The sequence below is a fragment of the Metopolophium dirhodum genome, chromosome 4, assembly GCF_019925205.1.
Source record: "Metopolophium dirhodum isolate CAU chromosome 4, ASM1992520v1, whole genome shotgun sequence".
Classification (NCBI taxonomy): Eukaryota; Metazoa; Arthropoda; class Insecta; order Hemiptera; family Aphididae; genus Metopolophium; species Metopolophium dirhodum.
This window is the reverse complement of record NC_083563.1, coordinates 25,930,473-25,949,356: the sequence shown is the minus strand read 5'-3', so window position 1 is coordinate 25,949,356 and position 18,884 is coordinate 25,930,473. Positions and strand designations below refer to the sequence as shown.

Sequence of the window (18,884 nt, the reverse complement as noted above, 5' to 3'; positions counted from 1 at the left end):
TGATGAATCCACGGATATAATATAATGCAACTTTTTATATCAAAGAGTTCCGTGTTAAGGAACAATTTGTTCACTTAAATTTGATATGACAATAAACCAAAATAGTTTATAATTTTGAGTTTGAATTATAATAATATGATATAGGTATTATTTAAATTATTATTTTCGTTTATCAATTTAATTATTGATTAAGGTGGTGAATAGATATCTGCAGAAGCACAAGAATATTTTTATAAGAGCATCATATTGTATTTTAAGAATTATTAAATAAAAATGTGATTACTGGATTTTAGAGTTAACATAAAGCTATAAACGTATACAGTAAATTCATCAAATACTATAATACCAACTATATTTTTACAATGATGTGTGTTTTTTTTTTTTTAAATATTTTTAATTATTTTTTCTTGTGGTCTGTGTAAACGATAAGTATTCGTAATAAAGATTCAATTTTCATATATAATATAATATTATAGGCACTCAGTATGCAATCATATGTTTATTTTTAGTTTAATTTAATTGTAGGTATTTAGTAAATAATAATAGGTATACGAAATTGTGTTTTCGAATAGCAATTTATTGTTTGTATTAATACCTACACCATAATAGGGAACTAAAATTTTGTAAATGATGTACAAATGTATTTTTGGTGTTTTAAGGCTGCTGTAAGATCAATTTATGAGAATCCTTGCATTAAATTTTTAGGATGATTTGATATGAATAATTATTTTATTACATATAAGTTTATTACATATTGGTAAGTCGATCAGAAACTATATTTACACTGAATGTTAATAGTAAAAAGCTATTAAAAAATCTATTATTTGTATTTATTTGTTAATAATAATTAAGACTTAAATATTAGCAGTAATCTTGTTCCTTTCACAAAATGTTTTTTAATTATTTTTAATTTAATTTACATTTATCCCAAAGTGATCTCTGAATAATCATTCAATGATGAATTTAATAGTTACATTCTCGGTTACATTAATTTGATTATAAATTAAAATAAACTACAGTTTCCAGCTTCTACTACTACATTATTTTATGTTTTTACGTCCAGAAAAGAGTTTGTTTTAAGACTGTCTGTCTTGATAACAACTAATTTAATTTAGAGTGTATTGTTATATTATATTATAATAAAATTAATAATTATAGTAAAATATATAATTGCAAGACATTTAATACCTATATCTATAGCCATCTAGGGTATAAACTACACTAAAAAAGGTGTAAGTATGCTAATAAAATATATGAGGTGTATAATGTATTTATGTATATAAAAATATAAAATATAAAGATTAATAACATTATATTGTTTTAAATACTTCGCGCAAACCTAAGGTGATACCCGCCCGGCGTATAGTATAACATGCAAAAAGGTGCGTATTAAACTTGGCGTGGTAAAACGAAGACGGTCTCGCGTATTTTATACATTGCAGCGCTATTGGGATTAAACTTATAAATGCTTCTACGTCACCTAGTTAACAGATTGTCCGTGGCAATAAATATTTAATTTAAGTCTAAAAAGTAAATGTAAAATAGAAGGTAATAATATGAAAACAAACTTACTCGTAAACATCTACTCTTCCGGTGAAACGTAGCTAGAGTGCCGCCATCGCCGAAGAAACAGCTATCTTCATCCATCTTTATCTAATCATCTCACTCCGATGAGCTGAAACTTGAAAGTATCGAAATATTTTATGAAAATAACCTGATCAAACGAAATTTGCGAGTTTGTGTTACAACTTATCCGGTTTAACGAACTGTCCGTTTATATTTGTGGCCTATTATTTTTTTGTTCACTGAAATCAAAATATACAATATATTATATTTATAATACAATAGTATTGCTGAAATTATTAGAATTGTTAACCGTCGCCGACGAATTTCGACAATATTGACGATTGCCATAGACATCATAAAATATATTATTTACTATGATAAATCCAAAGAACTTATATCTTATTATATAAGTACTCAGTATACCTATACGGTATATTTATAAATCGTATGTTCTTTTACAGAAATCATTGTGATCTGCAATGCACCTATTCTGGTTTTCTTTTTCAATTATAGTTCGCATGCCAAATTTAACTATACAAACTGGTCCGCAAGTTTATAGAAATTCTAATACATTCTGCCGCCAGTGCCAATAGACAAAGTGTTTGAGAAGTTATATTTTTTTGGTACCTAATTAATTTACAATATGAATTATTATAAGTTACCTAACCTAATACAGATAACTTCTCAACGTAATATTATGACCGATCCAATAATAACTTTCCATAGGTAGTCTGATGACCTATGTGCGACGGCTGCTCACCAACCTATCGACATCCACCAGATAACTTTGGTAAGTTTTCAAACTATACCGCTCATTCTTGCGGAATGCTAAAGAAAATTAATTTATTAGATAAATATTATACTTCAACAATTTTTAAAATATATAGACGTTTTCAACTCACAGTTATGCAGATGGATGTCGACCGGTTTGGGAGCGACGTCTGATACGCCATTGTTCTAATGAATTCAAACATAAATAATATATTATTATAATATTTTTATATGTATAGGTATAGGTACGGTTAGGTATATTAAATTAATTAAGTAGGTACTATATTAATATAGTCTATTAATTATTTTTTTACTATGCTTTTATTGTATTAAAATATACACAATGACTTATAACTTACATTATTGGACCAGACATACAGCAACGTCGAGTTGAGGTACCTGTCCATAAACACATTTTCATCAGCAAAATATAATATAAAATATAAAGTAAAGAAATGCATAAAGAAAAAACTGTATTTATTCATACAATTTTGAAATCAAAAACATTAGAACAAGATAATGCTTTCTTGATAAATTAAAAATATTTGAAGATTTTATTTGTCATACGTTTACATGGCAATAGTAAAATTCTATTAAACCTATTAGGTACGTAAACAACATTTATTAATATGACAAATATTTAAAATTTCAAAAAAGGGAGACCCCCGTGTTAATACCCCTCACTTTGTTTTTTGGATAGCGCTGGGAGTTTTTGTGTACGAACGTCGGGACCCGGTGCACATTTCTGCACAAACGATGCACAAACGTTTGGCACCTTAAAAATTTCAATTTTCCAAAAAGAGGGTGTCTCGTTTCAATGCCCCCCCCCCCATTTTGTTTTTTGGATAGCGCTGGGAGTTTTTGTGCACAAACGTCGGGACCTTTTGCACAAACGATGCACAAACGTATGGCGTGGTCAGAAGTTCAAATTTCGAAAGTGGGGGGTGGGCATTGAAATGGACCTTACAATAATGGATAAATATCAATATTATTTAAGGATTAAGTATAGTGTATTTTTCAAAATGTGTGTTTTTACATGCTTAATTTGATGATACTTAAAAAAAAAATCGCTCAAACTTAATTTTTAAGTTAGGTATAGACCAAAAAATAATTTCTTGGGAGAATTCCATAGATAATAATAAAGATATGGATAGGACATAATGGTCTTATCAGCAGTCTTCGAGGGGAACAATTGATGCCAAATAAATAAATGTATAACTATATCGAATATCGACTATCAATCACGGCTATGGATAAAGGAGCCTCAATTGCCTTCCCCTCCGGGAATGCGGCCTCAAATATATTTAACATAGCCGTGGCCGTGGCCTATCCATATCTTTATTTTCTATTATGTGCTATTATCTGTTATTCTGTGTTATCACTATTATCTACTTCGTGGGCTGTTCTTACCGCCGTGGTACAACAGATTGTGGACGGTCACTGTTCTATGGTTACATGAGTGACGGGTTGTACATTTTCCCTCCAAATTCGAGATAACCTCCTATCGTATGACGTCTTTTTATTAGTTTCTATAGACGTTATTGTCTTTTTTTCCATTTGGCATTTACGTTGTTCCCCCTCGGTCTTGTTCGACGTTAACTTTAATGTTCATTGTTCATTCTTTGTTCTGTTTCTATTATTTAGTCTTCGCGAATCTGATAGTTTGTAGCGCTATGGTACGTAGATACTGTCTATGATGACGGTAGCTTAATAGTTTTGTATTATTAAGTTATTGTTAATTGTTTGTCCATCACATTTTTATTGTTACGATAACATTTTAAATTCAAAATAATGTTTTGTTCAAAAAGTATTTTTTCCTGAAAAAACAGATCAGACAACTTATAAGTTATAAATTATAATCAACATTCAAGAACATTGTCCGGTTGCATATAATTACGAGAATTACCTATATTTTTTCGAAATTCCAAATCATAATTTTTGAAAATCAATGTAAGTATTTTTAATATAAGTTATTATTTAATGTGATACCTATTTATTTTTATTACCCTAAAAATGTCACCCAACTTACAATTATTGAAGTTTCAATAGAATCAAATGCAGGAGGATTTTGGGTATTCAACACCGGCTCCATTCATCCCTTATTGCCCTAATTATCTCTACCTTTTCTTCACTAATAAACTATAATTTGTTACAGTTAACACGGAGAATGTGGTAATTGAAATCAAGCTGATTATATAATAGGAACTGACGATTGGTATGAACCAAGAAAGAAAAATGAGTGAACAATTAAAATTAAATGGTCGAGATGGTGTTGATATTGGTAAGATCAAAAACATTAAAGCTGTCATTTTTCTTTAAAATTTAATTATAAAATAAACGTCATCCATTAGATAATATTCTTACTTCAAAATTTGCTAATAGCACTAATAGGTCAATTCATTCTAAAATTATAATAGAGTTAAAATTAATTATTCAAAACGTGCAATGTGGTATGTAATTGCGTTTGTAAGACTGAGACAACCACAGACTATATCTTAGTCCGCGGAGACAACACATGTGGGTGTGGAATTCTCTAAATTAATAAATCAATCCGATAAATTATTATTATGTTAACCCAACAAATATGACACTGTAAATACTATCATAATGCCACTTAACGTCTGTTGATCTATAAAAATAAAAATATAAGATACAGGAGAAGGTTAAAACATTAGTTTGTTGATCATTAAGTAATTTTTACCAAAGGTAAAAATGTATTTTCCTGACTCCCGATTAGAACAGTTCTTATTGTATTGTTCTTTATCACACAATTGGCATTATAAATATATTATTAATGGAACCTATGTGTTTATTTATTTTGTAATTAATAGTTGTGGGATCAGTTTTGAAAATATTAGTTACCCCTCATACTCCATGAGCCACCAAGATATTGTATGGTAATAGCTACCCATATTTTGAACTTATAGTTAGGGTTGATCAGGATTCACTTTTCTAACTTTTAGTTCTATTTTTGATTTAGAATTGTATTCATTTTAAATACCAGAACATTGATGAAAATCAAATAATTATTGGTTATAAAGAATATTTGTTTTATTTAGTTAAAGAAAAAGATGTGTTATATGAAACAAAATATGATTCAAGTGTACATGAAGATTTTAATAACACCAATGAAAAATTTGATATACCATGTAAGAATTTGAAATCTGATAACTAAAATGTAATTTATAACTTTTGCTAATACACCTAAATACTTGTTTTAAGATATCTATTTATTTTGTATGCATATCAAATTTAATTTTCATTCAAGTTCAAAAAAAATATTTAATTCCCTCACAATTCTGTGCAACACAAAATTTGTTGGTTATAAAGAACATTTGTTTTATTAAGTTAAAGAAGATGAGTTATATGAAAAAAAATATGATTTTAGTGTTAATGGAAATTTTAATAACATCAATGAAGAAATTGATATACCCAGTAAAAATTTTCTAAATTTAATTCAAACTGTAAAAATATTGTTTTAGTACCCACCTAAATCTGATACTTAAAATGTAATAAATAACTTTTACTAATACACCCAAATACTTGTTTCAAGCTATCTATTTATTTTGTATGCATATCAAGTTTAACTTTAATTTAAGTTAAACAAAATTTGTCATTTAATTTGTTGGTTATAAAGAACATTTGTTTTATTTAGGTAAAGAAGAAGATGGGTTGTATGAAAAAAAATATGATTTAAGTGTACATGAACATTTCAACAACACCGATGAAGAAATTGATATACCCAGTAAGAATTTTCTAAATTGAATTTAAACTGTAAAAATATTTTTTTAGTACCTACCTAAATCTGATAATTAAAATGTAATAAATAACTTTTATTTATACACCCAAATACTTGTTTCAAGCTATCTATTTATTTTGTATGCATATCAAATTGAATTTTCATTCAAGTTAAAAAAATATATTTAATTTCCTCACAATTCTGTGTAACACAACATTTGTTGTTTATCTTATAAAGAACATTTGTTTTATTAAGTTAAAGAAGAAGATGAGTTATATGAAAAAATATGATTTTAGTGTTTATGGAAATTTTAATAACATCAATGAAAAAATCGATATACCCAGTAAGAATTTTCTAAACTAAAAAAAAAAAATTATTTAATTTAATTTCCTCACAATTTTGTGCAACTCAATAATTTGTTTATTTTCAGTATGAATTCACTTTTTTCTTTTATATTTTAACAGTTAAAAGTCAAAAAATACATTTTATATTCAGTTTTATCGATAAAAATTCTATTTATAATACTTTTTTAGATATTGGTTTCTTTCCAAAAGAATTGCTATTAGAAGAACAGCGATTAAAGGAAGATCACACGAAAAAAGATGAAGAATCCTTGGTAAACAATTATCTCAATATTTTGCTCTAGGGAATTGTGATGAAAATTAAATCTGATTTTTGATATAAATACATTTCAGATTGATGTATATCAGCATTTACCAAATATTTATTCATTACAATAATTATTACAAATGAAATCAAAAATGAATATTCATTTTTAAATAGAAACTGTTTTTACATTTATTTTTGTTTGTTATCTGTTAGGTAAATGATTTAGATGAAAAAGAAAGGAAAGTAAGATTTCAAAATTTACTTACACTATTAAGAAATAGTATTAAATTGTCCAATCTTTTTGAATCCAGATTAAAAAAATGTAAACTTCAAATTATTAAGTAAGTTTTTATAGTTTAGTAATTTATGATTTATTTTTTAATACATATTTGATGACTGGAATATCAACTTAATTGAAATACTGTTAGTAAAAATATTTACAAACATAGGCGTGCGCATGGGGCAAGCCGATCGAACCGCGCCTGCCGGAATCTTTTTAGGGGCATAGTAAAATGTATAAAGTATATATTTATTACAATAATATGTTTGAAGATTTTATTTTCGTGAATTGCGATGATGGGAGAAATAAAAGTAAAAATATTTGTGCAAACCATTAGGTACATCAATTTTATTCATCTAACAAAAACATTGTGTACAAAATAATATGTACTATGACTAAAGACATTAATAGGCTGGTTAATGGTTATATATATATAGCTTACCTACGGTAAACAAGATACTAATACTAATAATGAATATATCCATTCATGGCTTGGTTATATGATAACCAATAATTACAAAAAATCATTTAATAGATATTTTACCGAAATGTAATTATTCAGTGTAATACCAGTTACAAATTGTTCCTGCAAACGGGTATTTTCAAAATGAACAATAGCAAAAAAATAAATTAAGGAGTACTATGCACCTGCAATACCAATTTAATAGTTTATTAATTATTATTAATATTCATTGAACCAGAACTAACATCTAGTATTACCATTGACACATACATTTAAAATTATGGGAAATTGGACTAAAGCAGAATTCATGGAACTCACGTTGTATGTTATCTACAATCTTTCACTCCGAATATCTGTAGGTGTTTCAGTGTCTTTCATCTGAACATTTATACATCAAAGAATTGTTTGAAAAGGTTCTTGGAGGCATTGAGTGAGCACCACCACCACTCTTCCATCATCTGCCATGGCAATAAGTTGGTGGCACACTGGCACCACGTGTTTTATGCCGTATTTAACTTTGACACGTATTCATGTAGATTCTAAATATTAAGTATTGGCCCCTGTTTCCAGATCAACAAAGTGAATCTGGTGATGTTTCATGTATTTATCTTTGGCCACTTAAGTTGCTGAAGGCCCTCCATTAGTCCCAGTGAATTGTGGACCCAACTTCTACATCGCGTTGAATAATGGAAAGTAACGTAGCTCTAATAGTACAGTCCAAAAACCCATGGACCCTATACTCGTGACCCATCATTTTTGAAGACACCAAAGTCAAATGTGTATAATGTAGACTGTGGAGTGTATTAGTTATGTTTATAATTATAAGGTAATATCGGCAATGTCAGTTGCTGTACAAATTTAATTTTTGGATAATGTATTTTCTTTTTTTTATTCATAATTGTATATTTTATATCATTTGATTTTGAAGAATTTAAAATTTTATTTTTAACTTCAAAAATATTTTATGTCTAGAAATTAGTACATTAATTTTGTGTGCACATACAACTTGATCATATTAATAAATATAAATAGTACACATTTATTAATTTAAAATTAGAATATTGGGGCACTAATTGTTCTAGGCTCGACCAGAAATTGAAGTCTGCGCACGCCTACGTTTACAAAATATGATATTTTACAAATAAACGAATTGCATTATTTTTTTATAGAAAGGAATTAGGTAAAGCTAAGAAAATGAAAGAAAATGTGCCAAGTCTTAAAGATGAATCGACTAAGATTACAGATAACCAATCAATTGTAGTAAATATTTTGTTTACATTTAACGCTGTGTCTAGACATCTGAACAGTGTCAACTTCACGAATAAACAAAAATTATGTATATTTTTCTATTAGGTCTATTAGATCATCACCGTATTCCGTGTGATCTGTGTTAAGAAATGTCTTGTTATTTACCATATTAAATAATGTTATTAACAAAATTTAAATAACCATCTTACCCATAGTGGACTAGTTGAATATTTTTAACTATTTGATATATGTATTGTGGTAGGTAACAGCATTGATTATAAATACTAGTATACTAGTAATACTAGTATTTATAATCAATGGTAACAGGTTACCAAATAACCTCGCTCACCGATTATAATATCTTTCACTCCTATTTTGCATTCTCATTTAAAATAGGCATTTATTTTACCTGATACAATTGTATGTACAAATGTGAAACGTGATGATTATTCTTCAATCGATTTGTGTTATTATTATTTTTATGTAACTTTTGCTAAGTATTTTCATTTTTATACAAAATTAAATTTTCACTAATATAGGATATTGTAGTTTTTTTTCAAATTATATAATTATGAGTTTATATCACAAAATGAAATATGTCATATACTATATTATAATGCTTAGATCACACCTACTAGTATTTTTTCTAAGACCTAATGCTAAAATAATTTGTAATTGTATTTTGTTAATTTTTGTATGTAAGTTGTTGACACTGATCGGGCGTGCAGACATAGGTACACAGTTTATGTTTAAATACTAAATAGCTAAAGAAGAACATTATTCTTTAGTTATATTATAATTAAGTATTTATTTTCACTTGATCTATGAATTATTTAAACTCAATTATATGTATAATAATTAGTATTGATGTTTAGGATGTCAATGAAGAAGAGTATTATTTAAGCTTATTTCAACAACCAAAATTATTTCATGGGAATCTTAAAGCCCACCAAATTGAAGGTCTTCTATGGATTAGAGTATGTATTTAAATTTGTAATATATTATAACCCCCTCCTCCCCCCCCCTTGTTTAATATATTAGGATATTGTGTAGAGTATGAACATTTTTATATATTTTAACTTAGGTATAATATGCCATGTTTAAATATTATTATAAAAATAATAAGAAAAACTTTCACTTAATATAACAATGATTTTTTAAATAATTTTAACTAAACAACTTTTTTTTAGACTTTGTATGAAAATGGTTTGAATGGTATTTTAGCTGATGAAATGGGACTTGGTAAAACTGTACAAACTATAGCTTTCTACTGTTTTCTTTTGGAAATGGGAATAACTGGACCATTTCTTGTCATTGCTCCACTATCTACAATTCCCAACTGGCTGTCGGAATTTTCAAAATTTTCCCCTAAGGTAAATAACCAAATTTATTATTTTAAAAATATGTATTTATGCTCATTCATTATTGTTTAAGCTTCCAACTGTTTTATACCATGGTACGGAAAGTGAACGCATTGGGTTGCGACCAAAGTTCAAAAATACTCAAAAGGTTAATAACTTAAACTGTCAACCAGTTGTAATAACTACTTATGATGTCGTTCGTCGCGATATAACATATTTGAAAAATATTGATTGGAAATTCATTACAATTGATGAAGGACAAAAAGTGAAGAACGCCAATTCCCACATATCCAAGTATGTCAAATATATTAGTATAACGGTTGATTTATTAAAAAAAAATTGAATTTTAAAAATTAATGCTTTTAGATGTATGCGTGCATTTAATTGTACCAACAAGCTCATACTTACAGGGACACCCATTCAAAATGATATGTCAGAATTATGGTCATTATTGAATTGGTTGATGCCTAAAATTTTTGATCAACTAGAAGATTTTAACTCATGGTTTGTTATTGATAAGTTTTTTGATTCTAATGACAAAATTGTTAATATGGTCAAAAAGGATGAATTATTAGACATCATTCTAAAGGTAATAAAATTCATATTAAAACTGAATTATGATGGTTTGTTTAATTTACATAAAGTATTAAAAATTTAGAAATGCCAATCATAAGATTCTCAACAAGCTCAGCAGATTTAAAATAATTTTTTTCATGAATAAAATGCAATAAGTTTGATCATTTTTATTTTCACTTACTATTTTACTATTGTGAAATAAGTATATTCCACAAATTAAAAATATGATTAAGACCATATTTTGTTCCTAAAATCAAAGAATTATAGTTATTACTAATTAGTAATTAATAATTGCAATTTACCACTGAATTTCTGTGTTCAAAAGGATTAGATATCTATTATCAGCTTTAAGTAATACATTTTAAATTTGATACTTCATTTTGTCAAATTTTGAAGTAGGTGCAGTCGATGTATCAGCAAAGATATATTGAAAATATATTTTTTCAAGTGTTAATGAATAATCATAGAAGTATTCAATTTGTGATTCATAAGTAGACAAAGGTGATGGGGTCAATAATTTATTTGTATTATTTTTAATATTAAATAATTAGTTTGAAATTTATCCATCACCTTTAGCTATTTTTTTTTTCTGCGATACATGGTATAAAAATACAAGAAAAATTATCTGTTGACTTTTGTTATAGATATTAAAACCCTTTATTTTGAGACGGGAAAAAAATGAAACTGATCTAAACCTCCCACCGAAGAAGGAAATTGTTATTTATGCTCCACTTACAGAAACACAAAAACAATTATATGAAGCAACTTTGAATAAACAAATGGAAATTTTACTGAATAAAAAAAAGGTATTTTTTTTTATTATTAAAACTTGTAATAAATTACACAAAATAAAAATGTATTAATTTTTCAAAAATAATTTTAATAATTGACACACTGGATAATTAATACTTTACTCTGTACATTTTCCTGTGTTGGGGTGAACCTAATTCCAAAATAAACAGATTAATAGAACAAGTTCCTTTTTTAAGAGTGAAGTATGTAATCATTTCCTTTATAAACAAATGTACAAGGAATAGGGAAAATGTCTGTTTTTGAATGAGAAAATAAACCAGTGGCGAAGCGTAAGTTTTTGGTTGGGGAGACATTGAAATAAAAATGGCAATGTCGATAATTGAGGACTGAGGTAATACGAACGGCGAGACGCGTCTCATAGCGTAGATAGTAAACCCATAGACATATAAATAAATTATATTATATTTATTTATATGTCTATGAGTAAACCCCACTCACATTAAAATTCTCCCTGTACCCATGCGTTCATAATTGGGAGACGTTGCAACGTCTCTTGGATATAATACAATATTTGAAATGACCCGCATCGCCAGTTTGTACGCACGGCCTTATCGAGCATTTCTAACCTATTTTAAGAATTCTATAACTGTACAACAAAAACTGATTTTAACAAATATTGAAACATATATCATATTATATTTTATAATATAAATGCCGTTCAAATTTGTAAATATTTTATAAAACAAATTGATTTGTCCCGTGATCTAATGTATAAGTGGGGAGATTTTGTCTCATTGTCTTCTATGACGCTTCGTCACTGAAATAAACAAATTGCTTTTTAGAAGGAATTTTTCCAACATGTTACATTTTGATTGTTACTAATTTTTATTCTTGGTCTTGCAAGTTCCAATATAGTCTACTAAAGTTAAGCTTTTTAATAATAATACATTACTTTTCATATTGTTTAAATTAGATGATATAATTTACTGAATTCTATTATTCTAGATAAAATAATAAAACACATTTTGAAACCAATAATTATTTTTTTGTTCCTCTCATAAACTAATGCTACTATTTTTAATAATAATAGTTGTATGAATTTGTCATTAATAACTAGATTTTTTTCAGGATACTGAAGATCTTATTCTAGAAGTAAATAGTAAGAGAAGGTGCGTGGAAAGTATAATAAAATACACTGATCTAAATGCTATTAGAGTAAATGTGCCAGAAATAGAGTAAGTGTAACAATTATAGTTGTTGGTCTATGGACATATTTTTTTTTTTGTTTTTTATGTTTGCCTTTGACTTATGTTTTTAAGGCAACATACCTGTAACATTGAGTAAAATATTGAAATCTATTAACTATATAATATGATATTACAATATTACATGACTAATTATATTGTTATTAATTTTAGTCCTCAAGTTAAAAATATGGCTATTTCAGTTCATATGCAAAATCCATTTATTCAGTTGAAGAAAATTGTTAATCATCCATATCTTGTACAAATGCCTTTAATTCCGGGGGAAAATAAATTACTTGTTGATGAGAACATTACCAAAGTTAGTGGTAAATTTCAGTTACTTGATGCTATGTTAACAAAATTGAAAATACTTGGCCATAAGGTAATATTTTTATGTTTAAGGTATAGGTACATTCAAATCATTAATGTTAAATAATGTATCATTAATAATTAATATTCAACGCTCATATTTAAAATGCTTCATTAAAAAATATTAAGTTGGCACATCAGTAAAATAAATGTTCTCTGTAAGACAGACATCATAGTATACAGTTAAAACTAAATCCTGTCTCCTTATTTCCATATTCCATCATTCTGATTACATTATTGAAATTAAGTTATTACCTATAATTGGCTATTATAACACTCATAAAAACAATATTAACAATGTTTTGTCAGAAGATTTAATTTTTTAGTAACTTATAATCATAAATAATTTAAAATCAAAATGTTAAAAAAATCTTCCGACAAAACACAATTAATGTTTTTTTTATTATGTTATAATACCTAGGTTATAATATTTAATTAATTCAACAATGACTAAGTTCTAATGGGTGAAATATGGAGAGGTTTTAATTATATAACACATGCGTAAAACAAATGAAAAAAGTGTGCCCTCTTAAAGTTTGTGGATAAGTGTATTTTAGTATATAGTGAAAACTATAGTATTAGTGAATAGTATTATGACTATACAATTATCAATTTGAGATTCAAATACTTAAAGAAAAGTGTTTTTTTTCTACTAACGGTACCTATGTGTTGAATTTTTAGGTGTTGCTATTTTCTACAATGACACAGTTAATGGATGTAATTGAAGAGTTTTTGATGTTTCGTAAGTTTTCGTTTACCAGATTGGACGGAACTATGAGTATTCAACTTAGAGTTGATGCAATGACTACATTTAACAGTGATCCAGAATGTTTTTTAATGATGATATCAACACGTGCAGGTGGACTTGGCTTAAATTTAACGTCAGCAGACACTGTTATTTTATTCGACAGCGACTGGGTATGGTTGATTATTTTGAAAAAAAATGCTCATATTTTATGCTATTTATATTCAGTTTCATTTAAAAGTAACAAGGGAGGGCAGGGCGACAGATTTTTACTTGGTTCAGTCAGACCACATCTAACAAAAAATCAGTTTTGTTGTCACTTTCAGCCACTTCCCTGATCACAATTAATAATGTTGTTGTTCCAAATTAAATTTTATTTTGTGTAACTTAGAAAATAGTTGTATTCAATCCTTTTTTTCTATTTCTTAAAACATCCCAAAATATCATAAGCCATTTTAGTGTGTTAAAGTAAAAATGGAATAAAGCCGTGAGGAGCTTTGCCCCTCACCACTCTTCATATATTGATACTTAAATCTCCTTATATTGTATAGGGCTGTGAATTTATAGGAAAATTAATTATTTTTAACTTATTGTAAGACATAACTTTTTTTAGCACTATGTTTGAATTAAGTACAAATTAACTCAATTTAGAATCCTTTTTTTTTATTTTATGAATTGTTTTAATTTTACGTATTTTTTGGCCTTTATTGGCCAATTTATCATTCTTAATTACTTTTTTGATGATTTTTACAAATCCCATTTATTAAAATCTTTTTTTTCACATTTTATGAATTATTTTTTAATTTTTGTCTTGTACATTTTTGTAAATGGTTAAAAATAATGGATTTAGACTAATTATATTTTTGTTTACCAATTAAAATAGAGTAATTAAAACATTTTTGGACATGGGACTTTTAATAACTAATGTTCAAACATCCTAGAAAAAAAAATAATGTTAATTTATAGCTTCATAAGTATTAATGTTTCAGAACCCACAAGTTGACTTGCAAGCTCAAGATAGATGTCATAGAATGGGCCAAACAAAACCGGTTGTTGTATATCGGTTTTGTTCTAAGAACACTATTGATGAAAGAATATTGAATTTTGCGACTGCAAAAAGAAAACTAGAAAAAATGATCATTGGCAGTGGTAAAATAATTTTGCATTATTTGTTTGATTCTTATATGATTCTAACATTGATTTTATTTATTCAAAGTTGACTATAGAAAATATTATATTTTTGTGTTTACAGAACAAGCATTAACAAGAGGAGCTACACCCGCATGTATTCTCTCTGTCTTACAAACATAACATAGCAAATTGTCCGCTTGGCAGATCACATTTAGCTCTGTTAGTTTGTAAATAAAAGTGAATTGACTATTATAAAATTTAAAGGTAAGATTGTTATCTAGTGAACGTTATAACTTATAAGGTTTTTTTTTAAATTTTAAATTTAAAGTAAGTTATGAGTATTTTAAAATGCACAAACAATTTACAATTTTAAAATCTTCATAATTTGCTTTAAAATTTAAACCTAAAAAATAACCTATGAGGTAATAATGTTAACTTTAAATTTTATAAGAGGTGGTCAATTCACTCTAATTTTCAAATTAACAGATATAAACGTGATCAGCTGAGCGTACAATTTGTCATGTTATGTCTGTGAATTGTTGAGAGAACGCATGTGGGTATAGGGCCCTCTTAATAATAATATATCTAAAATAATTAAAGTATTTTAGAGCTTAAAGAAGACTATTTTTGCAGGTTTTATTTAATTGAATGAATTAACTTTATTAATTTTCATTCTACAAAACTAGCAATTTTCTGTCTAATGTTTTTCTTTAAAAAAACAATAGAAACTTGACCTAAGTTATCTCATTTAATGCAGCTATAATAAGAGTAGTAATATATTGGTACATACTATATAGTATAGTATACACCATTATTATTTATAGTTAACTATTGCTAGGTTTTTGTGATTATGCGAGTGGTATATTATTAGGTAGGCAATTTACTTGCGGTAGATCGCAGACCCCACGTAGTACAAACTTAAATGTATAATTTAACTCTATAGTATCAAAGTTCTACAAAATCCTAACTTAACCTAATTGTACTAAAATCCGATTAATAAAAAAAATCAAACATTCATATGTATAGATAAAGAAAAATAAATACATTAAAAATAAGAAAAAAAAAGCTTTGTAAAAACAATGCAAAAAATTTGTCCACCGAAACTGTGATTCGAACCCGAGACCCCCTGTATAAATCCCTTGTTTAAGAACCTTCCCAGGCTGGACCTCTTAATTACCTTTTTTCGCCACAAAATGTTACCTGTCTCCTATCTAATCTATCTCTGTACCAAATTTCACCGCAATCGGATGATCAGATGCATAAAGGACATAATATGTTTTTTTTGTTTGTCTTTTATATATCTTTATATATAAATGTGAAAATGAAAACCTTTGAGGTCTATGTTCTCGAAAACTACTAAACCGATCGTTATGATTTTTTTTTTAAATTGAATAGCTCATTGCAGAGAAGGTTTATGGCATTTGATTGATTCTCTAACTTAATAAACAAAGGAGTTATCAATTATTATAAATAATGGCCTGTTACGTAGACTTGGCAACATGGGAAGCATTCTGGGTTTCATCAATCACTACTAATTCGATCCTCCCTGACCCGGGACCGTGTCTAACGTCTGACGGTTATTCTTAAGATGCTCGGGTTTCCCCCACTCGTACAGCAACAAAAACAACAAAAACAACGACGCCGCCGACAACGGGCGTTGTGCGCGGTGAATGCATTCGCCATTCTGCAGCTGCCAGCTACTAAGGACAAACCGAGCGACATTTTAAGTGAATCCGCGTAAAAGTCGGAACGCTGCCCAATGTTTGTGCCTTGATGTATTGTCGAATATTCAAGATGTCTGCATTTAAACAGTAAATAATAATAAAGAGTAGTATTTAATTTAATTTTTTTTAATTTTTAAAATTTTTTTCGTTTCTTTTAATTCTAAGATTGTATTATAACCTCTAATCACGTCTTCCATCATTTTTAACTCATTTTGATTCAATTTGCTGATTTTTTTGTCGTTGTTTATTAAATAGATATATTCTGATCTGCGTAGCCATTTATCGCAATGAAAAGGAAAATTAATTTAGGTCGTTCATCGAATAGAATAAAACGGCAACGTTTACTCAGATTAAGTCAAAATAACAATGGATCGTTAGATAACTGCAATATTATTAGCGATAGTAACAATATTAATAACAATGATGATGTTAATATAAATTATATATCTATTATCAATAGTGTTAGTAGTATTAATGATAACAATATAAATAACAACTGCGTTTAATGATGGTGATATAGTCGATAATTTATCAATGATATTATTGACAATATTCACGATTTTCTTATTGACGAAAATTTAGTTGAACCACGTGTTTCATGGCGTCGCCGTGAAATGTCGGCATTTACTTATGATAAATTAATCTCTATATATAAATTTGCCTTGGACGCTCCATCACACGTAAACGGCTGCACCGATTTGGCTAATTTTTTTTTTTTTTGTTCTTAATATTGTCAGGAGAAGGTTCTTAACTCTTAAGTAATATAATTTTAAGAAAATCCACCGGAAGAGTAGGAAATTTGGATGTAGGTGCCATATGTCCAGTAAGAACAGAAACTAAATAATAATTTATTTTTGTAAGGTTGCTATTGGTCATGGTTGAATAATGAATATAATTTTAGACCTGCAGCTTAGTAAAAACGGTATTCCCAAGACTAATTTGTCAACACATGCACATCGTAATATCAACGTGTTAATAAAACATTTGTAATTACGTACACATTCCGAGGAGTCTGCAATCCACCGCAGGTGAATAGCCTACCTGAAAACATACTATGTGTCTCACGCATACAATACATATAAGCGTGTCTCTCGGGTAATTATATATTCAAGATGATCGATGAAAATGTTTTTAACATCATAGTTTTAAACATCGTACACCGAATATTAAATAAACGAATTGAACAAAGTTTGAATCCTATAGAGTTGGTACATATTTTAACGAGCAACGCAGTGAACGGGATCAGATATAATATATATACAATTAATGCATTTTTGAGTCCTTGAACTTATACACATAAGTTATAATATTGGCTATTTCCAACTATTTTACCTGAGGTAACTTTTGCCCGGGCAACGCCGGGAGGGACAGCTAGTATATAGATAAAAACTTATTCTTAATGAAACATATTTATTATTTTATAACTGAGTGAAAACTGTTATTGTATAATTACTATTTTACAAACTAGGTTCATTTAGTAGAACTGCAACACTTACCATGTCAAGTATTGAAGATCTGATGACTTTATTGAAATCATCAGAGTACACTAAGAAAATACAACCAAATGGATTTAGTAAGTATATTATTATAAGTATAAGTGTTATATGTTTATAACATGTAGGATAGCTGTCTAATTTTTCATTAATATTATTTTGTTTGTATAGTCTTGTCTGATGAAGAATTGGATGCCATTTTAGATCGATCTGATATGTACAATTCAGCGTCAATGACACTTGCTTCTCACACTGCTGAACACTTTAAAGTATTAACAAATTCCTAAATATTTTTTGTTCTACTAGTGTTTGTTATAAGAATTACTTAGTTAAATGTCACTTTTAATGTTATTTTTACATTGGTATAATATAAATTTTTTATGTCAAATTAAATATAGTTTAAAGTTTATTATAAGACAATTAATACCTAATATTCATTTAATTTTATGAGTGTATTAAATAAATAATTATACTTAAATGTTTAAATATAAAATAAACTTGTCATTTTCTCAAAAATTATTTGTACATAAATATGTTTTAGTTATGAACATTAATATATTGTGACAATTAGTATCTGAACATATTTTTATTGCAAAATATTATTGGCCAGTAGATAAAAATAAATTAGCCGTCTTATTTTTTTTGATTATTCAAAGTTTTGAGGTTAATATTAGAGTTAGTGCTTGGGAAGTCGGAACAAATATAAACAAATGGTTGTGACATTACTAAGATGTCACCCTGAATAAAAGTATATATAAGATGCTGTTAAGCCTCGGTTGGCAGTTGCACTGATTTTCTATTATTTAGTATTG

General features: G+C 27.6%; 1 protein-coding gene across 5 annotated transcripts; it reads left to right on the top strand.

The window, feature by feature from the left end:
* The first annotated feature begins 3,855 nt into the window (after positions 1–3,855).
* On the top strand, positions 3,856–18,674 carry LOC132943027 (lymphoid-specific helicase-like). Of its 5 annotated transcripts, none has more exons than XM_061011794.1 (19): positions 3,856–4,013; positions 4,167–4,287; positions 4,493–4,618; positions 5,318–5,486; positions 5,993–6,082; positions 6,610–6,692; positions 6,899–7,026; positions 8,598–8,688; positions 9,552–9,653; positions 9,867–10,049; positions 10,111–10,331; positions 10,404–10,626; positions 11,258–11,419; positions 12,495–12,601; positions 12,785–12,992; positions 13,661–13,897; positions 14,714–14,873; positions 18,048–18,152; positions 18,244–18,674. In XM_061011794.1, the coding sequence occupies exons 3-19, from the start codon at positions 4,595–4,597 to the stop codon at positions 18,357–18,359; spliced, it is 2,409 nt and encodes an 802-aa protein (XP_060867777.1). In that variant the 5' UTR covers positions 3,856–4,013; positions 4,167–4,287; positions 4,493–4,594; the 3' UTR covers positions 18,360–18,674. The 5 variants fall into 5 exon arrangements, with proteins under 5 accessions (XP_060867777.1, XP_060867776.1, XP_060867779.1 ...); XM_061011795.1 differs by having other exon boundaries at positions 3,866–4,013; positions 4,146–4,287; XM_061011793.1 differs by having other exon boundaries at positions 3,861–4,287.
* The last annotated feature ends 210 nt before the right edge of the window (positions 18,675–18,884 follow it).